Raw genomic sequence first — 27,621 nt, 5'->3', positions numbered from 1 at the left:
TGAGGGGAAATTGATAGGTTCGTATCGATTCCTGTCGTTTAGGTCCACCTCCAGGTTTTTCAGCGGCCTCTGTCTGTGCCTGGCCGCAGCGCAGCTTGATAGCAGTGGGAAACAGAAACACTATGGCTGCCACTCTGTCTCTTACTCAGGTAACACTGTCTTACAACTCAAATCTAACGATAGCAAAGGTTGCAGGCTTCTGTCGGCTTGACTTGAAAATATCCCAGAAGTGTTAGCTGAACTGGGCAGGCAGCAACGCGAGCTTTCCTCGACCGTCGTCCCTCTTGGGAAGTTTAGTCCTGCTGTGACTGGGAAAAGTTTCTATCTAATCTCTTTGGGGACTGCGTAAGGGCGTAGCTAGCTAGCTAGCCCACTAGCTAACAGCTAGTTTGTGTGCAGTGTTGGGCTGTTGTAGGGCTGCTTTATCAAACTTGAGACACGCCGTGTAGCTAACGTTACTTAGCTTTGTTTCGTTGGGCGGTGTTTATATCAAAATTTGTGCTTCCTCGTTTTTCTGCAAGCTAGTCGGTCTTGACCAGAGACAGGATAATACGTGATACTCATGTGTGGCTCTGTTGTGGCTTTACTGTTAGTAATGTTAGTTCAACCTCCGCTAAAACAATTAGCAAGTTGCAGTTATTAAATATTATAGCCCGTGTTTAGGGTGACATTGCTTTTTGTGTGTCTTTCTTTATAGTTGGACTGAATATCCAACCTGGATACGACTATTATTAGAAGGAAACATGCTTCGTTGACTGAGTTGCTGTTTTTCCCTTTGACCTTTCTGAACGGGACGCGTTAACCTGTTAGCCTTTTAGCTCCCGCGGTAATTTCATTCACTGATAGCTGACAAACAAACTTCTAATATTGTTAACAGTTGTTTCATAACCAATAAGGGGAAGTGAACTGTAGTAGCAACTAGCCTCCATTGCTGTCATTTCAGCCTGTTGCTAGTTAAACGAAATAGTCGACTTTTTTTGGGGGCCAGTGTTTTCTGTGCACGGTAAATGAGTTATTTAGCAGGGAGTAGCCAGGTCTAATAAGTATGTTACTGTCACAGACTTGTTACCTTAGCCACCGTCGCCTCTAACAACTGATAGGATCTGTCTGCCAATGGCAGCTATCTCTCACAGAGGAGATAAAAACCTGTTATATCTGTGTTTTTGTGTTAATTCTGTCAATTGTTTTGGGTATTCTCTTAGCGGCACAACCTGGTTATCCTCAAACTGGCCTCATGCTTGGTGTTGCTGCTTACATTGATGCTGAGTATTATACTGCCATGGGTGTCATTAGGTTGTTGAAATTTCCAGAGCAGACGAGCCTGACCCGTCAACTCTTGCACCCAGAGGTACTTTGCTATATACTGCAGTTTTGTTTGAGTCTAAGTGAGGGAATGATTGAGGGGTGTTTTTTTTTTTTTTTTTTTTTTTTTTTTCTCAATGTGCATTAAGAGTTGGCAGTACAATGACCACAGTGTCACTGCCACCAACAGTTCCAGGCACACCATTGTGTGTAATAGAGAAAAAGTTTAGTTGCTCAGAGAAATGTGTGTGTGTGTTTGCCAACAGTCACTTCACTGCAAACTGACAGTTGAAAAAGCTGATGGATATCTACTCATGACAGGCTGTGCTTTTCTTCTTCTTTTTTTTTTTTTTACCTTGTACCCTGAGTTAAGACTGTGACATGACTGGCATCCTAACGGTTATCTGTTGTCTTGTTTAGTCTGTTTTCCTGCGGAGTCATTTTGCATGTTGGTTTGCCTCTTTGTGGTAAAGCTCCACAAGAAAGCTTTTAAAGGCCACTCCCCGGTCGATTCCCTCGTCAAACAATTACTGTCCACTCCTTTCCTCCTCGCCTGCACCTGTGAATTCAAATCCTCAACAACCATTTGTCGGTTTCAGCCGCAAGAAAAAAAGGAAGTGCTGATTCGTTTCCTGTTCAGACCATCAGCGAACAGACGAGAGGAAAGAGGGGTATTTAGGGAGGCTGTGACTGAAGGCAAAATGATCTGTTGCATGTGGAGGGACAACTTGTGAGTTTCAAAAGCTGACCATGAGCTTTCGGAAGTGAAGCCTTTTTCTTGAAGTCGGCACACAGAGTCAATTCAGCAGAAACCTTCTGCCTCACGAGTTCTCAGTACGGGTATCGAGGACAAATGTTCTTCAGGAAGCTTGTGCTTCTCTTCTTGTAAGCATTAAATAAGTTGGCTGTCATTCAATTATTAAATAAAGCAGTTAGTTGGTCAACAGTTGATTAATATCCATGAACTGTTACAATAAGATAATGTTCTCAGTAATTCAGCAAGCAAAAATGCCAAACATTGCAAACATTTACATATGGGCCAAAAAGGGAATATTTATTTATTTTACCACTCTTTGTTACATGATTAGAAATTGAATATGTTTAGGTTGGGGCTTAGTCCTGCAGCTGTGGGGGATTGGGGCTGACATTTTTCTATACTGAATGCCATATAAAAATATAAATAATCCTTTAATTATTTGAAAGCTCCCTGCAGGTGTTGGATGTTAATTCAGGATGTTGATTGACCAAAATAACTGTTTGGCAGTTGTCTTGGTAATTGATTAGTGTGATGTAACGCACAAACAGGTTAGCCATTCTTATTGTACAAGTATGCAAATCTTCCTTTGTCCATCAGACAGATTGATCCGTAAGGAAAGTAATTGTGGACATATTCGCACTGTCGAGCTGCAGTCTCTGTTGGCCATCCCAACCTGTAGCTCACACAGTACATTGTAAACTGTATTGTAAAAAAAACTGCAGTATTGTGGATTCTCCTATGGTAAAAAAGGCTGAAAGAGGACAATCATTCAGCACAGTGAGCAGAGTTGTTTCACTTGTTTCTAAAACTTTTAGCTGGTAAATGTAGCTCTATAACAGGCAAACAAATCAGCTATCATAAATATGGGTGGGTATAATGTTGAACAACACTTTTGAAATCTAATATACCTGTTTTTTTGTTTTTACTTGATTTGTATCATATTGGGTCATTCTGTGTCAGTATATTTAAAGGCTAGCTTTTAAAATGATTAGAAAGTGAGGTTCACACAGCTTTAAAAAGTGTTTAAAATTGTCAAATCTTGATGTTGATTTTTAATTTTCTTCAACAGCTCTCCAGTGGAAATCCCATCTATGACAAATACTATCGACAGGTATGGAAATATTCTGCATCTTCCCAAAGGTGGATAATTTTGTTGTATCCATGGCAACGCAGTAACAGAAAAAGGCTTTTCATTTGTTATTCTTTGGCCAGGTGACTTTTATCCATGCCTATATATAATATGTTCATTACTCTGGTTTGTTGAAGCTCTTTGTTATTTAGATATTAATGCCTTATTGTTTCCACTGCTCTGCATTAAGAGTGGCCTGACAGACCTGCTTAGATTGAGAATTTTTTCAAGTTAAATTGCGTTTTCTGTTTATCTTATCTCTTGCTGCTTTATTGAACAGTAGTGTTGGAGTCAGCAGTAATATCATTTCTCCGTTAATTTCCAGTCTCTGTGTCCAATAAAAGAAGTATTGCAATGAATTAATAATGTTTCCCTTCGCCAACAAGTCAGTAAAGCCCCCTGTGAGCCTCATAAAAGACTACTAAGCTAATAGACTGCTGAGAAAATAGCTTTGTATTGATTTAGGTGAGTCAGAGAGACCTATGTCAGATCTCACAGTTCTGTTCACTCTTCCTTTATTCGCCCATTGCTTTTCTGAATTTCACCTTGTATTTGGAGCTTATTCAAATCCAAGCACAGCTGATTTCTTGCTGATACAGCATTCAATCTCACTAGTATCAAACACCGTTGCAGCTTTGTCTCATTAGCGTTACATGGACAATAGAAGTGACTGTGCGTCTGTATCTATGCGCAGTTGGATCCCACTGGGAGTGGGCGGGTGGCGGCAGCTGATGCAGCTCAGTTCCTGAAGCGGTCAGGCTTGGCTGACCTGGTCCTGGGCAAGGTGAGCAAAGACTTAAAAACAGCTCAGAACCAACACCTCCCTCTTGGCTTTGTTATCCACAGTGATAGAAAGTAATGCGTAAACCGTCAATGTCTCCATAGATCTGGGATTTGGCAGACTCTGAAAGAAAAGGTTCACTTAATAAACAGGTATGAGTGCAAAGTGAAGATGCATCATAAAGAGTTGCTTTTACATGCTTCTTGGGTGTGTGATCACCACTGGGTTTACGTCACTGTGCCTCATCTCCCCTCAGCAATTCTTCATAGCGTTGCGGTTAGTGGCGTGTGCTCAGAATGGCCTGGAGGTGGCACGCAAGAGTCTTAATGTGGCTGTTCCTCCCCCCAAATTTGTAAGTATTTCTGCTGTGAATCTGTGTGCTAAATCTAAAGTTTCCAATACAGCATATTAACTCTACAGTCAGTGTTTGTAGAATAACGTGATGCTTAAACTAAGTTTTTATTTTCCTTTTTTTATCTCCCACAGTGGTTGACATGTGGTTACTCTTATTGTGTTTATTTTTTTAATTTATACGTTTCATTCAAACATTCAAATGACAACATGTTTGTGTGTATCTGCAGCATGACACAAGTAGCCCGCTGTTAGCCGGAGGAGTAGCCACTGACAGTGCCTGGGCCGTCAAGGTGAGGAGCTTATCTCTAATGTGCAACATTGTGTTGACTTACATATTTTTTTTTTCCTTTTTAAAGAATCACAGAAGAAGTGTTGATATTTACTATTGTGCCTATGTGAAATCAGTTAACATGCGACTAAATATCGCATATCTAAGTCCTTTTCAAGTCAGTTATATTTGTTAATTCGTATAAATCAGAAATTACCGAAAGTTGCCGGTTGACTTACAGCAGTGTACATATCCTCTGACTTTAATCTTTGCCTTGCTGTTTGGATTTTCTCCCAGCCGGAGGAGAGGATGAAGTTTGACTCCATCTTTGACAGTTTGGGTCCAGCAGGAGGGATGTTATCAGGAGACAAGGTCAAGCCCGTCCTGCTCAACTCCAAATTGCCTGTGGACATCCTTGGCAGGGTATGAAACGCTCACAGGACTTTCTAATTTTAGTTTGAAGTGTTGACAAAGTGATTATGATTTTAATTGCACACCTGATTAGAGCATACTCTTGTGAGATTGTCTGTAGCACGAAGGGCACTTCTGTCCATTTGTCACCATTGCTATAGTTTTTTTTTTTTTTTGTTTGTTTTTTTTTTTTTTTTAGATGATTTGATTTTTGGTTTTTGTAAAGGACGATCAAAATCATTAACTGTAGGAGAATTGTGGAAAGTGATGAGAGAGGAAGCTCTGTCAAATTTCTGAAACTTTTTTTAATTATTTTTGCACTGAGCTTCATACCCAGGTCAGTTCACACACTTGTGTAAAAAGCATATAAACAAGAAACTTTGCACCTTCTTGTTGGTGTCAGCACACAAAGCAGTGCTGTAAAACATATTCAGTCATCGTTTGCTGAAGTGAAACGGTCCTTTTTATAGCCGTTTTCACCAGGGATTTTTAGGACGAAATCGAAGTTGCGGACAGTTTGATCCTGATTTTTTTTTTTCTTTTTCTGCTGTTGGTGTTCATACAAGTCCACTGACGGTCCAGAGGTGGAAAATCCCTCTCGCACATAATGTAACATCCCTGTAAGCTGTTCACATCAACCAAGTACAAAGTATAAACTTCCATAGTCTAATTCACACATTGATTTAGGCTGAAACTGATTTTCATACTTGGATTTTGTCAAGAAAAAGTTAATAACATTTTTGCAATAAAGACATGGCTTCAAATTAACCCTGTCATCAGGAAAGGGTGTGAGTTCATACAGCCTCCAGCGATTAGTGATACATAGGTGTGAAAAAGTCATGCTGTGCGACTCGAGGCAGAAGGTTAAAAACAAAAAAAGACATCCTCAAGAATTAGTCAGATAGAATATCACATCAGCGTGGAAGTGAGAATCTGTGGTGACTCTGATCTTTCTCTGGCTCGTTATGATGTGTCATACATATTGTAATGACTGATTCACAGCAATATTGTTTTTTTGTGTTTGGAAGGTGTGGGAGCTCAGTGACCTCGACAGGGACGGCATGTTGGATAAAGATGAATTCTCTGTGGTAAGATAAGAGCTAAAATTACACACAGAAACGCAAAGATTACAGTTAATTACAGTGTAATTAGTTTCACCTTATATTTGACATATTTAACCCTGTGGAGTATTTCTCTGTGCACTGCACCGATGGTCTTCTTTGCATCTAAATTGTTAATGTTTTCTCTGACATGTTTAAAAGAGGTTCTATTCCTTGTCTTCACCATCTACATTTTTAGCTCCAACGATAGCTTTGAGTTTTGTTTTTGTGTGTATATTTGTAGACATAATAGATATATTTGAAACTATTACAGGCTGTAGAGCTGAATGGAACAATGCGTGGAAGATCAAAGTGTGAAGATCAAATGACTATGGGACTGTTGGGTAATCATCTTTCATCATCGATTTTAATTTTTTTTGTTTTTAATGCTGTCCTTTCCCAGGCAATGTATCTGGTGTATAGAGCTTTGGAGGGCGAGCCTGTTCCTATGTCTCTACCGCCTCCCCTGGTTCCACCCTCTAAGAGGAAAAAACCCGCAGTGCCTCCCGTGATGCCCCTGTTACCCTCACCCCCCTCTGTCAAAGACAGTCGCCCCTCCCATGCTGGTTCTAAGACCCTGCCCCATCCTCCTAAACCCGCTCCAACTCCCGTCCCAACACCAGCAGCTGCCCCTGTGAGTACAGGATCTGTCTCTCCCGTGCATACAGTACTAGAAAAGCGTTGGCATGTTCTATTTTTCTGAAACATAACTTCAACAACGTACAGTTAAGATGATTTCAAACTGGATAGCTCAGTGTGTTTTTCAAAAGAAAAAGACAAAAGGGAATGTGGAGGTGAGTGAATTTTAAGTTGCAGTTGGGTCGTCATCATAGGTTTTACTGACTTCTACCTCTCGTTCTGGGTTATATGCTCTTTTGTTGCCTGTACAGTGGGTGGTGTCACCAGCAGACAAAACCAAATACGATGAACTGTTCAGCAAGACGGACGGCGACATGGACGGCTTGGTGTCTGGACCAGAAGTCAGAGATATTTTCCTCAAAACTGGGCTCCCCTCTGCCACGCTTGCACGTATTTGGTAAGTGGGGATAGTGAATCATCAGTGCATTTTCCAGTTCTGCAGACACAGAAGATTAGTTTTGTTTGGGGATTTTTTTATTTTTATTTGTGAAAATAGTGCGATGGAAATGCCTTCAGGAGCTTTTTCTACAGTAATATAGTAAGACATTGTGAATGCTTAGACTGACTCAAATAAACAAAAAGCAAGATGTGGAAAAATTATATGGGATTATAGATATGACAGTGCATGGATTGAGAAAATACCCCTGTATTCAGCCATGATCGCACATTATGAGGTAATACTTCTGCAACAACATGTAACAACAGCGCTGCATGCTTATACAACTGACGAGTAAAACATCACCTCATCGATTTTTATCTTCACATGATTACTTTCCATCCTACTGTGACTGTCCTGTGTATTGACTTCCATAAAGGCTGAACATGATGATCAGTTCCGGCCATTGAAAATAGTAATTGCCTGAGGTGTAAATCGTTATTTTCTTATGTAACTTGCATGTTTTTCTTGTCAGGGAGCTTTGTGACATTGGAGATATAGGAAAACTGACCCGTGAACAGTTTGCTTTGGCGCTTTATCTAATCAATCTGAAGCTGACAAAAGGCCTGGACCCTCCACAGAGTCTGTCCCCAGAAATGATCCCTCCTGCAGACAGACAAAACATCAAGCAGGTGAGCCACTCTGAGCACTTAAGCCTATTAATAAGGAAGAATATTTTTCTGGCTTGCTTCTTCTTTTTCTTGCCCCTTATACTTGTGGGGTCCAACGTGTTTTATGGAACCCAAATGGTGGGACCGGCATGTTTTAAGGGATTTTTGAGGGTCAAAACCTTTAGTTTTTTTATGGTTTGGGTTATGTTATTATTAATATATTAATATTAATTAATCACAATGTTATTGGTTGGTGGGTTAGGAATAAGCCGGGGGACCGGGAATGCGTTAAGCTCGCGGTGAATCATGACAATAGAAAATGCAAGAGTAGATGGACAATAGAAGATGCAAAAGTAAGTTTGTGTGGGTGGGAGTGTTTGTTGGGGATTCTTCTTTAAAGCTTGCAGCTGTGTGTTTTTCTCATTTCCTCTTTGGTGCTCTTCCTTCTGCTTTGTGCCTGACATTTGAACATTTGGCCACCTCATGTCTTGAGTGAGTGTTTTTTCTCATTAAGAATCGTGTGCATATCATTTATCTCAACTAGGTGCCTCTTTAATATTTTTTTTTTTTTTAACTAAATTTCCCCAAATAGTTTTTTGAATTTATTTTTTATTTTTTTGTGCTGCATCGGCGGCACCAAATCTGTTTTAAAAAAAAAAAAAAAACTCTTGAAGTATGTTTGACGTATTTAACCACAATCATGAACAGAAAATAGGTGGCTGCAATTACCTTTATAATGTTAGAGCAATGTGACATGCACAGTAAATCTATTCAATCCAAATCTGGTTTGACCTCTTTAGTTTGCTGGGACCAATCACCGGTTTAGCTGCTTTTCAAGCCCCCTGGCCAGTTGCACCTCCATTAGTGGCTTTGTGTGTATTTAAAACATTTTTTTTGACTTTGTCAGTAATGTTTGTGTAGCTGATTTATATATGTGTCGTTTCTTAACCTGTAAAATGCTTTTAGTATTCGGTACTTTCATCAACGTGGTTGTTTAGTTCCATATTTCTACCGGTGAATTTACGCCAGTCGTTCTCTTCTTTTCCAGAACAATGCTGCAAACCTGGCAGCTGACTTCTCTGCTATTAAGGAGCTGGACTCTCTGAGTAACGAGATTTTTGAGCTACAAAGGTAATCTCCCATCTAGATAATTATTTAAAGCTCAGACAGTCCATATTCTCACTGAAGGCAACGAAAGTTGATCTTAAGATATTCTTCATTGTTTTGACTCCATCGAAATGATCTCAAGCTGGAGTGAGGCATTACATTTCTGAAAAATTGCCTCTGAAACATGTCAGTGTAGCCAAGTCAAACTGTGTTGTGTAACTGTTCTTAAAATCGGGTGTTTTGTTGTTATATCCTGAACTGACCAGCAGGACGCAGTGTTGAATAACTGCTTGATGTCCTATTGATTCACACTGACCGGATGCTCCATCTAAGGTTGGAGTTAGGTGCTGGTTCGGGTGAGCAAGATGGTAACACCTCACCCATCTCAGACTAAAAGCCACAGAAATCGTGTGTTTTTTGCTTCGGTCGGCACATATAGCAGGTGGTTATTAAACTGAGTTGTGTAGCTGTTGTTTGACTGTGAGATGTAAGGTCTTTGTTGCCAAAAATACTTTCCAGCAACAGCTGGATTTATTTGAATGATCTTTCTCTTTGATTCACATTTGCATTCATAGTGTTTTGTGCATACAGTGTAGGTTTCACTAGTTGTCACCATCTGTTACAGATTTGTTTCATGCCATATAATATTTAGGTTCCCTAAAAGCCGAGCCTCATGAAAGCTGAGAGTGAGAAGTGAGAAATAGGCTTTCCACCCCACCTGCGCTTTTAGGTACATATGCACTTAGAAGTGTGCAGACACTATGTGACAGCTGTTTGAGGTAAGAAATAAGGACAGAAATGAAGACTTGGAGATCGGCTGTTGACTGGAATCGGATCAAAACTGGGAGCTTGACAAGATGATGCATCTGTGCAACTGCTTAAAATTTTGGCAGCAACCCTCTGAAAATGAGGATCCTGATGACGATGGGTAAGGTCAGACGCAGAGTGACGCATTGAGTTGGCATTTCTGCTGGAATAATTGAATGAATTGTGTATTTTGATTGGTTGTGAGAGCTAGAGTATAAAAATGGAGACTGTTTGAAAATGTATTTTTAGCTGGCAAAGGTCAAGGACTTTGATTTATTTTTAAATCTGACATCTGAACGTGAAACTGAAGTGAGGGATTGTTTTCAAACGGGATGAAGAATGAAAAGATTTTTGTTCCGGGTGTATTTTTTTTTGCTCAAAACTTAAAACAGTATAAGAAAATGTGAAAGAATCATTTGTACATTCTCCTATTTGGTCGTACTAACCAACTTAACAAGCTTTATTTCTGTCTGCCTTAAGAGACAAATAACAGAAATATGGGGCTGTAATACAGTTTGGTATGTTTTTCAAGGAAGATGTTTGAAGCAGAAATGCTACATGACATCCATAAGTGTCACCTTTAATGTAGCATAGAATAAAAAAGAGAATAGTAGTGTCGGTTACCTTCTGTAATGTATTGACAGACAGCGCTGGCTCTCCTCTGCACTGTCCGCCATGTTGTGTCTGCATATAACAGATGGAGGTAGCCACCATCATGCCACCAACTGGTTTGTGAACTACAAAGTGTTCAAGCTTGGCATTCGGCTTCGCCATCTTCATTGTTTTGGATCCAGAAAAGCTTTTTATGTGGACTCGAGGGTGGAGCTAGAGAGTCGATCTTGGATTTCTTTGTCGTCATTGGACAATAATTTGCAGTACGTTTGCAATATAATGTGTGTTTCTTAGTCATGGAAATATTTTTAAAATTCAATAATTGGATCAAGTATTGGATTTAGCTAATGCCACCCTAATAACCTCCGATAAATTGGAAAGGTTTATTGACTTGATGACGCTTCAGATAAGTCAGATGGTCTGGAGTCAGCAGAATTGTTGTAATTTAAGCCACTTCAGTATTGGCTTTACTACCGACCCTCCTCTTTAATCTTGTGCTCATGAAGGCAACTAGCTCCATGGTTGATGTGTTTGTTCACATAATTCTCTGAGAACTTCACCTTTTACCAGACGTTTCCACTAGGGGGCACACTAGACTGTACAGAACTTCAGGATTTGCAGCGTAAACAAGAGTCATGGCAACAGTAAATTAAGATTATGTTAATATTTGATGAACGTAAAGATGTTGATGTTCTGGTCTCATACGTGAATTCTGATCATTTGTATCAATAGTAAACATCCTGAAGTTTGGTTGGATATCTCCATTGTATTTCTTATTATTTTCCCTTATCTCGAGGACCACATCATTTAAAAAAAAAAAAAAAGGGCTCATCTTACCCAACTCTTAAGTATTAATCATTAAGTGTCTGCCCACACCACCTTGATTCTCTATTGCTGTGGGAAATGGTGAAATATAAAGGACAAGCAGACAGGACTGCTCAAATGATAGATGTTGTAGGTTGGCTCATCATGACTCTGCTCTCCTCTCTCTCTTCCTCCCACCATCCTCATGCAGCCATCTGCTTCATACTCTTTATCTCCCACACATTGAACCGGGCAAGCACATGCTCACTTTCTCCAGCACGCATCTCGCTTCTAGCACTACATTCTACAACATTTCCTGAGTATATTGCATCGCACCTGCTCCAGTTGCAGCCTTCTGTGGCAGACATTTGTACGGGATTTGTGAAGTTGGGATTTGACGACAGGATCATGGTAGCTCAGGGAGAGGAGATGGTGGTGTTTCAAGGACAGAGTGAATCATCCTCTGCAGACAGCTGGTTGGGTCTGGGTGGGTTTGGAGTACCAAGTCTAACCTGTCTCTCCTTGATGACCAAGTACTCCTGTCTCTTTTGTTGGACTCACAGGGACAAGAGCTCTATGGAAGAGGAGATCAAGGAGAAGGAGGAGGCTATTCGACAGCGCAGCAGTGAAGTGCAGGTAAAGTCTTATTGTCTGCCTGTTGTGAGCTTGAGCTGGTTCCTTTCCAGTAGATGTAGAAAATGTAGACGTTTATGTGCGTTTTTTTTTTTTATATATATATTTCGTGCTTCTCATTGCATTGGTGCTTTAAGTGTACCTACTTTATGCATGTGTGTCTCCTTTAAGTGAAAATCTAGGCCAGAAAAAGCCATACTTGCTAAAGCTGTTTTTCACTTTTGTTGTGACGAAAATACTGCATACGATCAATAATGCGCTCAGTCTACAGTCTGAGGTGCTTGCTCAGAAATAGATGTAATGTTGCTCTGAAAGGAAGAGGGTGATGTCCTTGTGTAGGCGTGTCGGCCTCTGCTGAGCCTGAGCACAATCCTGAGCGACCGGCTCTATTTTGGGAGCTGGGGACTTAAAGGGCTAGTCTGCTTTACTTTAGAGACTTCTGACTGATATGAGCGTGGATCTCGAAAGAGTCTCATGTTGATGTGGCTGAATTTCTTAGCTGCATTGTAGGATAGCCTCAAGTCCTGTTAGATATTTATACTGTAGCCATATTTTTTTTTCCATAACAGATATTGCTTTTTGTGTTAGACAGAAGAACAAAAAAAAAAAAAAAATGATCGCTTGTTTTTAACACCTTCATCAACATCTTTTGTTTGCATATTTGATCTGTGGGGATTTCTGATAATGACAATCAAAGACTTCTGTCCTTTCAGCTACAAAGTCCCACTTACCTGCTGTTCAAATCTTACTGACTTGATTCAGATATGAATCAATTTTCTGTTTTCAAATTATAATGAAATGTATAATGTGACATTTCAACAAACAGTTCAGCTCGTCTCAGATTTGTTCCAATTTGCTGACTAAAAAACGCTTGCGTGTTAAAGTAAACTTAAGTGGTTTCCATACATAAACGGGAGTCCTGAAATGTTCTCATCTGCAACTTGTGTAAACACCAACATTTTAGTGGTATTTGCTTGTTCAATTAGCCGGTGTAGCACACAGAGCAGCGTGAACTTGTGACTCCATGTTGCACTCCTGGGCTCAGCATGATCCTGCAAAGAAAATCAGGGACGCTGATGATCAACGTACCAGTTGATCTTCCTTTGCACTACGTGTCCTGATCCAGCTAAGCAAAAACCACCAGCACTACCGCACAATATCTAAATGGCAAAGTTAGACATTCGTGACAACGTTACTTTGTTAAACTTTAAAATGGTCTCATTTTTATATAGTTTATCACGGGAGAACTCAAATGCATTTATGTATCCTTTGATCCGTATTTTTGACTTTTTGACTACAGGACCTTCAGGATGAGGTGGCAAGGGAGAGCGAGGAGCTGCAACGACTCCAGACTCAACGACAGAAAGTCCAAGAGGCTCTAGATGAACTGGACCAACAGAAGGGCTCCCTGGAGGAGCAACTCACCCACATTCGACTGCAGACCAACCAAGAGACCCAACTTGTAGGTTTACTTTTGACAGTGGTGGACTCATAGGGAAATTATATGGGGTTTTATTTTATATTTTAATTTAATTTGAGGTTTGAGTCAGGCTTGAGTCAGCTTTGCAGCTTCAAATAAATATGGTTATGTGTTTCCAGATCTCATCCTTGCAGTCGGAGCACGAGGAGCAGGAAGAGAGGATATGTCAGTACGAGGAAGAGCTGGTCCAGGCACGAGAGGAGCTTCTGGCTCTGCAGGAAGAGAGCAGGAAACTGCAAGAGAAGGTCCAGGCTGCTCAGGAGCAACTCACTCCGCTTCAGGAGTCTGTTCATGACTCTTTCAAACAGGTTTCACAGGTCAGTAATTCAAAGTTTTTAATCTCTCCGACATTTGATGGAAATAAAGCAGCCTTGTCTAGGTTGTTTTTAACTGTTGTCTCTCCTCTTAAACCAAACTATTTTGTTCTCTTCATCTCTCTACTGTTTAGGTTCAACAGAAATTAAAAGATCTTAAGGTGGAGGAGAGGTCTGTTACAGCCCAGCTCAGTTGGAAGAGAGCCCTTGAGGATAGTTCTCCTGTCATGGTCAACGGAGCAGCAGGCCCCCCAGCAGAGCTGCACCAAGAAGATCCCTTCCACCAGGATCTCTTCCTGGAGGACCAGCCGAAAGAGCTGAAGGAAGATGAACCAGCTGCTGTTTTCAGTCAGCAGAAGGAAACTTCTGATGAAAAGGAGAAAGAAGGAGTCTGTGATAAAGAAGGGGAAGAAGTGAAGGAGGAAGAGAGTCCAAAGACTGTGGAGGAGGAGAAGCTGAAACCTGATCCCCTGGATGATCTCTATACTAGTCTAGCCTCCACCGAGTTGTACAACAGTTTGCCAAGCCTTTCCAGACCACAGGAGAGCGCAGTTAGGGTAATAACTACATGTACATTGGTCTAAGTTAAAATGCGTTTCCATGTAAGGAAGTGAATCCTAAACAATTGCTTCCTATGACTGTGCAGTGCCTCGGTTTTATATGACGGTTATAAGGCAAACATAACAATCACTCTACAATATACTTTATGAGTACCCAGCAAGTCTGCGAGAGCAGACACTAGTTTCATGGTGTAATCATATTTCTGGAGAGATGGTATAAATCATGCAAAACATCCTGAGACTACATTTCCAGAAGTAACGCTGTTTTTTTTTTTTCCCCTATTAAACTCATCAGGAAAACAGCCCTGCACTTGAAGTCTCCTCTGATATAATCGATGATTTAGATGAATCGCCTAAGGAGACCCCACTAAAGGTAAAGCTCCAGACCACTGAACTAACTTGAGTTAAACCGGCAGAGTGTTTTTCTGTCATTGTTTTCCTCAACTCTTTCAAGTTCCAGATTATATATTTTTTTGCCTGGTCTTTGTCATATCTCACTGTCACACCCAGTGTTTAATCCATGTTTACTTTGCCAGGTTAATCCATGTAAAACTGTTTGTATAATATACAGACTTGAGGTTTCCAATAAAACCTGTAAAATGTTTTCTGTAAATGCAGATTATTTACTTTAATGTTGAAGTTTCATTTGAGCCATGTGGACTCCCAACAGGTTGATTCCCCAGAGCCGGAGAACAAACAGGAGCCCGCAGAGTCTCCAGAAACAACCACCTCCTCGTTACCTCCCCAGGTTGGCCCTCGCTCCATGCCACCACAGACGAACCCTCCCTCCCTGCCTGAGATGGACTTCTTCCAATCAGACCCCTTCACCGACCGTAAGCCCTTACAGTAGAGTCGAGGCTCATGCTGATGATCCAGCTGTCAGAAAAGATCCAATATATTTGTATTCAGAGTAGATGGTGTTGAATGACCAATGGATTAAAAAGGTCGGATAAATATTTTCTTTTCTTCATTTTGAAGACGATCCGTTCAAGGATGATCCTTTTGGAAAAACAGATGTTGCAGGTAAATGCTCCGATTCGCTCTCTTACTTTAGATGATGAACAATCTAGTTGAAGTCTTGCAAGTAAAGCAAGTCTCATACAACTCTCTCATTTTTGTATTAGATCCATTCGGAGGAGATCCATTCAAAGGCTCAGACCCTTTTGCAGCTGACTCCTTCTTTGCACAGCCCTCTGGCACTGCCTTTACCTCAGATGACCCTTTCACTGCCTCAGCTGACCCATTTGGTACTACTCCCGGCATGACCGAACCAGACCTGTTTGCGGCCAAACTAAACGAAACGGCAGCACCGGCAGCGGGTCCGGATCCCTTTGCCTCCAAACCCACCAATCCAGCTTCAGCATCCAACGATCCTTTCAGCTCCACAGGGAACAACGTGGCTGATTCAGACCCTTTTGGAGGAAAAATGAAAACCGAGGGGGAGGTGGATCCCTTTAGTTCTCAAGATGGAGGAACAGATCCCTTCAACTGTTCCCCACCGAGCTCTGATCTGGCTGTGGTGAGTGGACTCCTGTTACAATGCACTGGCTCTCCAGGCTGTAGAGAAGTTATCATTTTTAACCCTTTCAGACCAGGTGCAACATTTTTGTCCATCTCCCTGGGAGACCTGGAGCCACGTTGGTGGGCTTTGAAGCTCGACGAGCGTCCTGTTTAAGTTGCACAGGCAACAAATGATAGTAATTATTTTAGTCAACATGCAGCTGGTATTTTACAGGTAAAAGCCAAAGGTTTTGAGAAATTGTCTGAGATTTGTATGGAAACTAAAAAGGAGGATGTGTGACTGTTGTGTTCTACTAAATTCTACCAGTGTATGTTAAACAATCATGTCGTAACGGCAGATTCAGTTTTTTTTGGGTTTTTTTATATATAGTTTCATCAGAGGTTGAGGAAAAACTGTTTTTTTTTTTTTTCTGCAGTTTTTCGCAGTGCCTTAGGTCTGTATAGGTTGGAAATGGCAACAGAAACAATTTGCGTCACTCTGAAGAAGTATCTATCTTGTAGTTTTTGGGTCAAAGCATGTATTTGTAGATGTACAAAAGGGGATTTTTCATTATCCAGTCAAAGACTAATAACTGCACTCTTATAAGTTGTTTAGAGTTATCAGTAGTAGTGTTGAGTTCTTTACACGTCCTCTACTCTCTTGGCCAGATCTCCTTTAAAAAAAAAACCAAAAAAAACTAAAACATTCATTTAGAATTAAAAAAGGCTCTAAATCAAGCCAAATGACTCGTGGAAAATACTGTCATCTCTAAAAGAGTGGCCTCGACAGTAGTGGTGGTATTTTGGTAAACTAAACAGCAAGTTTAATTCCAGTTTGTTTGTGGTAGATTTTCTTGTCCTGTTGAGCTCAGTATGGTGTTTTCTGTTCTGTCTTTAGAAGGACGCTGCATCAGCCAATGACCCCTTTGCTCCAGGTGGTACGACAGTGAATGCCACATCGGATCCAGGTATGACTTGTGACATGGCGCCACCCTCTGGGGACAGTAAACCTTAAAGCTATGAAATTAGAATAAGTAAAATATGTTATCTGTAAAACAGGCACAGTCACTTGTTTGAAATATATTTCAGATCCATTCGCGGCCGTGTTTGGTAATGAATCGTTCGGAGGGGGCTTTGCAGATTTCAGCGCTTTGACAAAGGTAATTTTTTAGAGTCGATTCATATCCTGCATTTAACAGCAACAGAAAATAGTGAAAGTGACACACTGAATAATGACTGTTGGTCAGTTTGGAGGATGCAGAAATGATTAGAGCACGGTGAACACCAGAGCTCAAAGTGATGTCTAATAGAGACGCTGTTTCCATACAGTAATGTTACACTTGCCCCAGGTGGAGTCGGATGTTAGCCTGCTGCATTATTTTATTATTTCATAACATGTTTTCAACTGTACGTGTGCTCTTATCATGGAGATCCTTTTTTTTTTTTGTTTGTTTTGCAAACATGTATTTCATGTGGTGGGAACTTTCTGTTCCAGTCAAATGGTCCCGACCAGTTTGGCATCAACAACAAGAACCTTTTTCAGGAGGACAGCCAGTCTGCCAGCTCTGATGTGCCCCCAGCCCTGCCCCCCAAAACGGGTACGCCAACTAGACCTCCTCCTCCACCTCCAGGTCAGTGCTTGATAATCTTGTCTTAAAAGAAGTGCACGTTGCAGTACTGTTATCAGAATTAGCTGCATAGCTGTCAGACATTTAGGGATGTATTAACTAGGGTCAGTCATTAAAATCAAGCCTTCTGTGTACACCCGACTGTCTGTGCCTCATCAGGTAAGAGATCATCCATCTCTAGGACCGAGTCCTCCGACTCCTTCCATCGACGAGGGCACTTCCTCCCACAAACATCCGGAGATTTCTCCCCCTCTTCCTCCTCACCCTCCCTGCCTGCCAAGGATCCTTTAGCCGACCCTTTCGCCCCTTCCTCCCCACCTCGTCAAAACGTACGGGAAGCTGACCGATTTGCCAGCTTTGACAAAGTGAGCACCTCCCTCTCGCCATCTCCCTCACCTCCCCCTGAATCTTAGTTGTGACACCCTTTTCCCGTCTTTCCTGCTAATGAATCATATCTAGTTGTGCTACAACAACAACAACCAAGCAAGTCAGGCAAGCCTTTGAACTCACTCCATCCACTGCCAGTAAAAAGCTCCAAAGAAGCGAACTAAAGATTTCCATGCAACAGCACAGGCTCTTAATGCTGCATTTACTTTTACTTTGACTTATTTGATAACTTTTCCTGAGTTAAGCTGACAAAATCTTGTGAATCTTAGATTGTTTTGGGTTTGTTTTTCTTTGCATTCCGCCTGCTGCTTTTGAATATTTTTTATTTTTTAGCGCCTTGTTATCAGTGCTGCTTCTTTGACCTGTTAAGATTCCATTTTTGTTCATTTTCTCCTGATTTCTAATGAGATTCCACCTCATTTAAGTCTTATGGTTGACATTGCACTGTCTTACTTTGTGAAGAAATGTACAGAAATTGTCTTTATAGTAATATTGATACATTAATTTATCAAATCTGCGCTGAGATTAAATTTATTTAGGGCCACATACACAAGTTCTGGTACAAGTTGATTAGTTAAGACACTCACATTGTGATACAAAGTCTAATGTTTGGCAGTGAATGGAGAGATGAGAGGTTGCTTGCATTTAGCTTTGGTTGGCCATCCCAACTCGGCACACTGACACGACATCCTGTGCATGTTCGAGTGTGTTAAAGGGGAGTGTAATTGTAGAATAAGATGGTGTATTAAAGGAAAGAGTCAATTTTATGCTACTTTTAAGAATAAACTTGTCAGCTAAATTTTTAAATACTTCTGTATTTGAACATATTGCTTATTCTGACCCCTTTCATCACTGGCTGAATTCAGTCAGCACGGTTTGGATGAGAAGGTGGCAGCAGACCTGCAGCATAATTCCTGCCTAATGAGTGAAATAGTTCTTAATACCTCAGCCAATAAGCCTCAGGTTAATTGCCATTGTTTTAAAAACCATCATGAAAAATGATTTTTCTCTTTTGCAAACATTAGAGTGCAAGTTACTGTAATGACTGCATTGCTCAAACAGACAACAAAGGATCCTCTTTTCCTCTCACTCATTAAGATACTTGGATATTAAGCTTTTATAAAAAATAAAAATTGCCACAGGGTAATGGGGGAAAAACAATAGTGCCTGCACATTGGTGTTGAGCTGAGATATCAGCAGTAAGTTTATAATAGTTAAACATCCTCTCATCTCTTCCCCTTTAACACTGCATAGAAATGAACTGTCGAGCTGTGAATTTGGGATGGACGATGATACCAAAAGACCACGTTGATTTCTTTCATGCCTTTAATGTCACATGACCACACCCTGCATGTGTCTCTTCACACCCTGACCTGCACGCACTAACTGTGTTTGATTGGCTGGCTGTCATTCACTTACGCAACCGCCTCCTCCATTCCTCAAATCTGTGTTTGTTATTTTTCTCCCTGAACTCATGCCTCTGTTTATTTGTTCATGCATCCCTCTGTCCATCCATCTGTTGATCCATTCATCAGTTTACTCCAGTCTCACCCTTTGTCTGTTGAGCAGTGTGTTGTGGAAAAGCAGATCGCCTGTATACTCTCTTTGTGTTTTTACACCTCTGTTAAAGACGTTGAATAAAGTGTTGAATAAAGGGCACCATCTCTGGGTTCTATGTGTATCCATGACATCTATCTAGAAAAATCCCTACATGGGATTGGACAAAGTTCTTTTTTAGGTTTCAATCATTCATCAGAAATTGAGCCCATACTTAACACTGTTGCTTATTTTTATGTTTTAAGTGAATAATCTTCTTCATTTAAGGCATACAGTGGTGCCACTACAAAGAGAGACTGTAGCAGGTTACTTATTAATCAAACAAAACAGGAAACCACCTACCGTGGGTGTGCTTTCCATGCCTTGGGTGCAGCACTGATGGAGCAACTAAAAACATGCAAAACACCAGGCTGTTTGAAGTCTCTTATAATGTAAACTAGCACAGAATAAAGAAAGATGAACTAAAAATGGTTTATGACGTTCTGGAATAGAAAGCAGCATTTTTTTGGATTTTTTTTCGTACTTTACTGAAGTCTGATCTCATTCCATTGCATGATTCTTACATCTTTTTATCATGCATGCTCTGAATCACCGCTTTCATCAGCTCTGAAATGGCTGTTAGGCGTCATCATGCTCATCATTGCTTCATCTTTTTTTTTTTTTTTTTTTTCTTTGCATGGCTGGATACACACACTCAATGACCTGTGTGGCTTCTGTTTGTCGGTCACTAAAAGTGACGAGCCTGCTGCCACTGTGCATGTCCAGTCTGTAACACGATTAACCAACTTAACAGGTGGACTGTTTATTTTACAGCTCCTCTCCTTCTCCTTTTGTTGTCCTGGAGCTATAAATGGCTGTGACGCTGATCATACGACTCTTGTTTATCCTCAGTGGAAACCCCAGATTGCATGCTTCTCTCCCGTTTCAGTCCCTGCTTTCATCCTGATCACATGCCTCTCTGAAATCAGCGATGATATACGCCTGAGGGACGAGAGGTTGTCGGTTTTTTCGTGGACAAATGGATTTTTCTTGCTGCTGTCCCTGCTCGCTGTGTTTTTATGGTCGTTATAAAAGTTGTGTGTCAGGGAAACGGAGACGAGACCTTTCTCAAAGACGGACATTTGGAAACCAGATGTTGACTCTGGTCCAGTCGACTTGGCCGGCCCCCGTTATTGGCTGCATGTCACAGATTGCAAAAAAAAACCCAAACACATCTGTAATCGTGCAACGCCAAGTGGAAAATGTCCTCTTTGAGAAAGGTGTGCATTCAGAGGAAACGACATCCAATGTGTGCTTGTGTTTATTTCTTTCTGTTTCCATGGAGCAGTATCCAACCGAGGAAGACATGATAGAGTGGGCAAAGCGCGAGAGCGAGCGAGAGGAAAAGGAGCGGCTTGCAAGGCTCACCCAGCAGGAGCAAGAAGACCTGGAGCTCGCCATCGCTCTCAGCAAGTCTGAACTCTCCTGAGGAGGCTCCTCTCCTCCGCTGGCCTGGCCTGGCACGGCACTGCACAACCTGGCCCGGCCTAGAAAGCACCAAAGCAAAATGGGGACTGATTCAGCAGCACCTGCTGACCGCCCCACACCTCCCCCCTCCCCCCCCTCCCGTGTAGAGACTTAAAACTGATGTCTGAATCGTTCAGCGCCCTTCTCCCTCGACTGCTCACTGTTTGCTGGCATTGCAGTATCTCCTTTTGCCATCCTGGTAGTGTCTGGAGGAGAGGACCAAGATGGAGGTTCTGCTCTCAGGGGTGGATTTTTTTTTTTTTTTTAATGAATTGCAGTGAAAAGGGATTCCCGAGATCCTCACACCAGGCAACAAATGCCACATTAACTCTCAAGAATGTAATTTATTAAGATATGCACTCAAAACTAGATGAAATGGCCTTTTGTGAGAAGTCCAGACAGTTTTAGCCGCAAACCAAACTCACTGCACCTAAATCTCAGCTCCGTTCATGGTGGTGTAGTGAGCTTGTAGTTGACTCGCCGATTTTATAGAAATTTCACAGAAATTCCCAAACCTTCTTCCAGCCAGACTTTAATACCCTGAAATAACCACTTTGTAGCAGGGAAAATGTGAACGGCAAGATGTCAAACTCAAGTATCTTAGAAAGTCATTTTGACGTGGAGTGACCACGATTTGCTCCAGAGAGCAGATGAGATTTTTTCTTTTCCCTCATCAGGGCAGCATTATTCAACGATTTTCTATGTTTAAATGCAAGTTACCAGTCCTGTGTGATGTAATATGCATGTTGAGAAAAAACAAACAAAAAAAAACCCAGTATGCTAAAACAGATGAAGTCTGCCACAGTCAGCTTCAAACAAGAGACACTTTATTTTTCCTTGAAATTTTGTAACCACATTTCTTGGGAAACGCCTGCTTTGTTTGTTTGTTTGTTTTTTAGATGAGGAATTAAGTAGCATCCATTACTTCTTATGCTTACACCTTGAATAGCATTACGATTTAGGGCACACTACCGTAGTTTGCAGAGCATTGGAGCAGAAATAAACATCGTCTGTTGTCTAGCATTTAATATCCAATCCTCTCCCACATACTAACTACTTTTAAATGGTGTGAAACTTTAATAGAAATATCCAGTTTGGACATGAAATAAACGTAAATGAAATCATTTTGGATGGGTTGTCTTGGGGGAATCTATGTGTGGAACCCACTTCAACAATTTAGCTTACTTATCATTGAATAGAAGTGTTTAATGTGACAAGGAAAACGCTCAAACCAGCCTCCCTAAAACACAATCCTGCTATAATGGTTTAACTGCTTCTTTTTTCTTTTTTTTTTTTCTTTTATAACATGAAGAATTCTAAAATGATTGTGAGCAGCTATCCTTTCACACATTGCTGTCCGACTGTCATTTCACCGCCTCCAGCATTTGGTCCATTTCAAAACGGGGCCCTGTCGGCGGGGCTTTCGTTAGCATTTGTGTCAATTTATGCGTTATCTCTTTTTTTTTTTTTCTTCTTCTTCTTCTTCTCCCAAGGATGTTTTTCAGGAGCCTCACTGGATTTCAGAGACTTTGAGGGAATTCAGTAAATGATCTGTTGTCTGTCTGTGCTCCTCGGGCTCTGTGAGGATTTAACTTGCGAAACAAAAGAAACCTCCTTGTGTTGTCAGGATAAAAAAAGCTCACTTTGCACTGAGTCCTCATGCCCGGTAACGCCCCCACACAGCAGCCGCCTGGCATAACACCGGCTACGACTCCTTTCTTGATCATTTTGTGTTTCTCTCTGTTAAAAAGTTACCCAACACCGAACTGTGATGGAAGGTTTCTGACGAGGGAAGACTCAGATGAAGAGCCAGGAGGTTTTCTTGGACTTACTCGAATCTGACCAACACGATGCACAGCATGATGGTCTGCTCCTCCTATTCTGATTTATTTCCTGTTCTGAGCGTTGTGTCCTCTCATGCCTAACCAGCTTTCCTATCTGTTGTCAACGCAGCACTTCCCTCTTAAGTGCAGTGTCTCATATTGAAGTTTATTGTAAATACGAGCGAAGATGCGCATGGCTACTCTCTTGAATCTCGTTGTGCTCCAGTTTGTAGTTTCTCACTTTCCAAAAGGCCACCTTTACAGTACGTTACTGTCGTTTGTACAGACAAAAAAAATCCAGAACCACTCGTGTTTGTAGGCTTACTCATAAAAGCTTTTTAAAACTCAAGCTGATTGTATTTTATTTTATATTTTCTAACTTGTAAGAGAAACCATAACTGGGAGGTTTTGGCAAGAGTATGTAATGCATTTAACTGAAACTGAATAAATATTAAAATGTGTAGTTTTGCAGTTTGTTCAGCTTCATTTTTGCCTCCATCGGTCAGATGTGAACAAGGTATCCAGATGTTTAAAATGTTAGATTTCTAATGAGGAGGTCTACTTTTTTTTTTGTTTTTTGTAAGTAGGATTTCTGGTGAACCCAAGGCTTTGGAGGAAATGACCCTGATATCACATGATTGTGTACTATCAGATTTGTTATGCTCTTTTTTTTCCTATATATATGTAGACACTTTCTCTATGTTACAGAGGTTCTATTATGAGAATTACATCCATACAGGGAGCAATGGGAAAATGTTTTTATGTGGACCTTTTTCTATATTTGAAGTATCCGTTGTATATTCATTCATATTTAAAGCAACAAAACAGTTTGTACAGTCCTAACAAGCTTGAAAGTGAATATTTGGTTTGAGCACCTTTATTCTTCAACACAGTCTGAACCCTCTTAGACGAGCGCTTGTCATTTCTTTAAGTAGTCTTCAGGAATAGTTCCCCAGGCTTCTTGAAGGACATCCCAAAGTTCTTCTTTGGATGTTGGCTGCCTTTTGTTCCGTTCTCTGCCAAGATGATCCCACACTGCTACAACAATGTTGAGGTCCGGGTCCTGGGGAGGATTCATCCCACCATAAGCCCCGTTGTCACTGATTTTCATCCCACTTCCTATGTCATTTGGCATGTCTCAGCCTTTTTTTTTCTCCCTGTTTCCCTTCCTCAAGAATGGTTTCTTGACCTTCCACGGAAACCATTTCTGATGAGGGCTCAGTGAACAGTAGATGGGTCAACTGTGTCAGGTCTTTTTCTTATTTCTCTCAGGGACATCACTTTCAGATAGATTTGAACAAAAAAAAAAGCGTCTTTGTGACAGGCTGATAGTAACAAAGTACCTCAAGATTCTATCTAAAATGTTATCTCTGCCAACTTGAATGATGCACAGGCGAACCATTCCTTTTCCTATGCAAGGGCTGGGCTGAAAATGAGTGAGGGAAAAAGCAGCCAACGTCCAAAGAAAAACTTTGAGAGGTCTTTAGAAAGCTTTGAAAACCTAAAAAAAAGATTACAAGAAAGCCTGGCCAATTGGAAGCTACACGTATAGAAATGGAAATGAGGAGTGTCTGAGAGACTTGCACTGTGTGCCATTTACTGGACTGGTTTAACCAGGAGGGCTTTAGGACCGTGAAGCCGCCGTCTACATTCCTGTGCATTTAAATAGAAAAAAAAAACCTCATTATTATGTTGATGAGAGTAACACACCTTTCCTTGCCAGGAAGGAGGAAGGCTCCCAGCGGCTGCTCTCCTTCATTAACGTCCGGGTGAGGTGAGTGAGCCGCTCCTGTTGCCCTCCTGTGCGTCCCTCCATGCCCGCCGTGTTAACCTGACCTGCCCTCAGTCTCCTGCTGTCACCCTGCAACCCCCCACCCACTCACCCACCCACACACCCTCTGTCCCCGGCTGTGGAATGAGTTTTATCAACAACTGGAGGCGAAGCGTGAAAAGGGATGACGGTAAAAAGTGAGTAGAAAAAGCGCTCTGCGGTGTCACCCCTCTTCTTGTGCCTTTCATCGTGCGCTTTTTCCCAGTTATTTATGCCATCGCGCTGTAGATGGTATTGTTGCGTTGGGCTCCGTTCCTCTGTTTTGGACCACACGCGCTCTGGGAAGTGAGGGGTGTATTTCTATGTTGCTCCTTAGCTGTCAAGTTTCACTGGCAAGAGCAACTGCGACGAATAAATCCTCAGATAAGGTTGTTCGACCACCGCGACGCAGAAAGGGAACAGGACACCACGGTGCTTCTCACTAAACCTGGCTGTGGAAACCACTCTTCATCCTGTCAGGCAACACGATTGTTCATGTCAGCCAGGATTGCGGACGTAAATCTAATGAAAAGTGGAATTCTTTTGATGACATGGTTATCTAAGTTAATGCTTCTGATCCTACATTTACCCAAAGGCTGTTCTAAATACACTACTAAGTTGTCTTTCTGGGTACTTGAACCTAACCTAGTTATTTCAGCTATTTGTTATTTTACACTGTAAGCCTAATCTATTACACCCACACAAAAAGGACATCCTTTTGGAAGATTAGATTATGATGTTTTTTGTTTTTTTTTTGTGTGTACTTTTTGTATGTTGCTATTCCATAGAAGGTTTTGGACTTTATTGCGGTGCATGTTATTTTGTAATATATAATATGGGGATGTGTAAAGTTTATCATATACACTTGCTGTTTATCTATCCGTACCTACTTACATTGTCATCATTCAGAGTGGTTTCCAAAAAAAAAATTTTTTTTTTTAAAACTAGTATTTAGATGGGCCCCTTTGGAAAACTTCTCACCTATAAACTGCTCAGATGATTTCGTTTTAAGAATTACTTTGAGGCCGGAATACAGTCGAATTAACATCTCAAATTTGCTACATGTGTGCATGTGGTTTCTGCATTAATCCCGTCATGATCCCTCAGATTTGTCTTGCGAGGGTCCAGCTCTTTGGTTTGCAGTTTACACGTTAATGAGTCAGTAGTAATTCTGTAATGATGGTATCGCAGCAGTCGTAAGGGACACAACCAACTTTTGTTTCCTCGCTATCAGGTACCTTGTTTACTTCTGATGACGATAATGTCAGCATTGTTTCACTGTTTCAGCCGCCAAAGCCTCATTTTCCAGTGCAGTTTGTCTCTGAGAGCATGTTTGATTTTAAACAATTCCGAGGAAACTCCATCCTCAAACCAGAGTGAGATAGTTTCCTGCAGTCTCTCTAATCTGGCCTCTTTTGACATCTTCACAGGGGTGCTGTGCAGCCTCAAGACATCCCTGTCAGCCCGAACTCCCCGAGCCGGTATGTTCACATTGTTTCGTACAGTCATTTCTTCTCGCTGTCGGCAACAATAAGGAGCGTGACAAAGAAAAAAACAAAACAAGACAAAGCCTGCTTACGACACTGTATTAATGTGTTTGAACCTTTTCATTTCAACTGCCAACACCTGTAGAAACTTAAACGGACCTGTTTGCATTTATTGCAGGATGTCAAACATTCCAGACGTGGATCCCATCATCACTGACTTCAAGTAAGTGTCTTTAGTCAATCTGGGAAATTTAGGCCGTCGTTACATCTTTCAAATTAGCCACCGAAACTTTCCCACAGCCCGCTCCCATATCGGACTGCCGCCACAGATTTCCCCAAACTGTCAAGTTAATATCTGCAGAAATCTGCAAAATCATCGTTTAAGACGCAAGCAGTCTGGGAGTGTCTGCGTGTATCGCTGTCCGTGTTTCTAGGGCTCCCACGATCGCGTTCCTCGCACAATAGCTGCGCCCTTTGCTGGTTTTCATCCCCTGAGACTCGATTTTTGTTCCTGTGTTTCAGGTTACACCTAACCGAAAACAAAGATGCTCCAGATCCACCTCACGGGTAAGACCAGCCTCTGTACGCACACTGGTCACACAGCACAACTAAGGGTTTGATGACAAAAAGGCTCTGAAAGTCCAGTCGTGTTTGGTTATAAGTAAATTGAATAAATCTGGGATTTTATTCATGCTGTTTTTTCTTTTTAACTGCTCTATTTGCTCTTTCTTTGTAGCTACAGGAAGGAATGAAATGGCATTTTCTATGAGTTGTTTTTTAACACACAGCCACTTAGTGTTTGCAGCTGTGTAATAATGATGTGTACTTTATATATATATATATATATATATATGTGTGGTTGTGTATGTGGGGTATAGAGCCTGGCTGCTCTGTATGTAATGCTTCAGTCTGTTTTATCAACAGCAATAGTATTTGTGGGTAAGATGAGCATTTTGAAACTGTAAGGCACCCTGAGCTGACAGAAGGCGTTTTACAGATATGCCGGCTTCATTGGAACCCTAAATTGAATGTTAAAAGAGTCCAGAAGCACATTGTCACATTGAAGTTGAAAAAGAAATTAGTGAAACGATTTGAAGCTGATTGAAAAAAGGCAGAATTGTTTAAATGGCTGAAAAAATGGCAGAAGTTTGAGCAAAAAAAAGCTGAAGGGTTAAAAACAACAAAAGGATTTCAAGCAGAATGAAAAGTCTTGAAATTTTGCTGAGTCATTCTAAAAGGGTGTAATGGAAAGGATATGCCAGCTTAATTGGAACCCTAAATTGAATGTTAAAAGAGTCAAGAAGCATATTGTCACATTGAAGTTGAAAAAGAAATTAGTGAAACGATTTGAAGCTGATTGAAAAAAGGCAGAATTGTTTCAATGGCTGTTTCAATGCAGCACTAAGAGTGGATTGGTCTGTTATGACTTCCTGTTAGGCCTTTATGTTGTTCTGTTGTAATTTGTTCTTCTACAGTATTTTCAAGCTTCCCCTGCGTGTTCTGCCAATTTCAAATTCCCTGACAACATTTCAGTGGGACTATAATCTCAGCTTTCATTGAGCAATTTCAAAGCCCTCCACTTCCTCTCTTTTAGCTGTTTTTTTTGTTTTTTTGGGGGGGATTTGCTGGTGAGCGTCGGATGGTTACATCGACGAAAGGTTTGACCTCCATTTTACGGCAGATGTTCTCACATTATCTTCACGCTCACTCTGGTTTGATCCACACATCACAGCAGTGTCCGAGCACGCTGCTGCGTCCTAAAGACAAAGTCATAAAGACGGGGCTGAAAACAGAAAAGATGTAGCAAAAATATCTGGT

At 41.2% G+C, this 27,621-nt stretch overlaps 2 protein-coding genes across 3 annotated transcripts in view; both read left to right on the top strand.

The window, feature by feature from the left end:
* Nucleotides 1-87: 87 nt before the first annotated feature.
* On the top strand, nt 88-22,977 carry eps15 (epidermal growth factor receptor pathway substrate 15). 2 transcript variants are annotated; one of them, XM_075485329.1, is made up of 25 exons: nt 88-149; nt 3,129-3,170; nt 3,883-3,972; nt 4,074-4,121; nt 4,226-4,321; nt 4,551-4,613; nt 4,889-5,014; nt 6,031-6,090; nt 6,506-6,736; nt 6,993-7,138; nt 7,653-7,809; nt 8,837-8,919; nt 11,682-11,754; nt 13,052-13,213; nt 13,351-13,548; nt 13,680-14,102; nt 14,401-14,478; nt 14,776-14,938; nt 15,084-15,128; nt 15,230-15,624; nt 16,504-16,573; nt 16,695-16,765; nt 17,101-17,236; nt 17,393-17,598; nt 20,505-22,977. In XM_075485329.1, the coding sequence occupies exons 1-25, from the start codon at nt 123-125 to the stop codon at nt 20,643-20,645; spliced, it is 3,330 nt and encodes a 1,109-aa protein (XP_075341444.1). In that variant the 5' UTR covers nt 88-122; the 3' UTR covers nt 20,646-22,977. The 2 variants fall into 2 exon arrangements, with proteins under 2 accessions (XP_075341444.1, XP_075341445.1); XM_075485330.1 differs by lacking the exon at nt 17,393-17,598.
* A 1,238-nt stretch (nt 22,978-24,215) lies between these two features.
* Nucleotides 24,216-27,621, top strand: part of ttc39a (tetratricopeptide repeat domain 39A) — a 28,684-nt gene continuing 25,278 nt past the window's right edge. Inside the window, exons 1-4 of the mRNA XM_075485327.1 lie at nt 24,216-24,474; nt 25,747-25,797; nt 25,982-26,026; nt 26,326-26,370. Of these exons, the coding sequence (XP_075341442.1) occupies nt 24,422-24,474; nt 25,747-25,797; nt 25,982-26,026; nt 26,326-26,370 (194 nt within the window). The 5' untranslated portion in view covers nt 24,216-24,421. The remainder of the gene's footprint in view (nt 24,475-25,746; nt 25,798-25,981; nt 26,027-26,325; nt 26,371-27,621) is intronic.

Source organism: Odontesthes bonariensis, chromosome 15 (assembly GCF_027942865.1).
Source record: "Odontesthes bonariensis isolate fOdoBon6 chromosome 15, fOdoBon6.hap1, whole genome shotgun sequence".
Classification (NCBI taxonomy): Eukaryota; Metazoa; Chordata; class Actinopteri; order Atheriniformes; family Atherinopsidae; genus Odontesthes; species Odontesthes bonariensis.
This window is presented reverse-complemented; position numbering and strand designations above follow the sequence as displayed.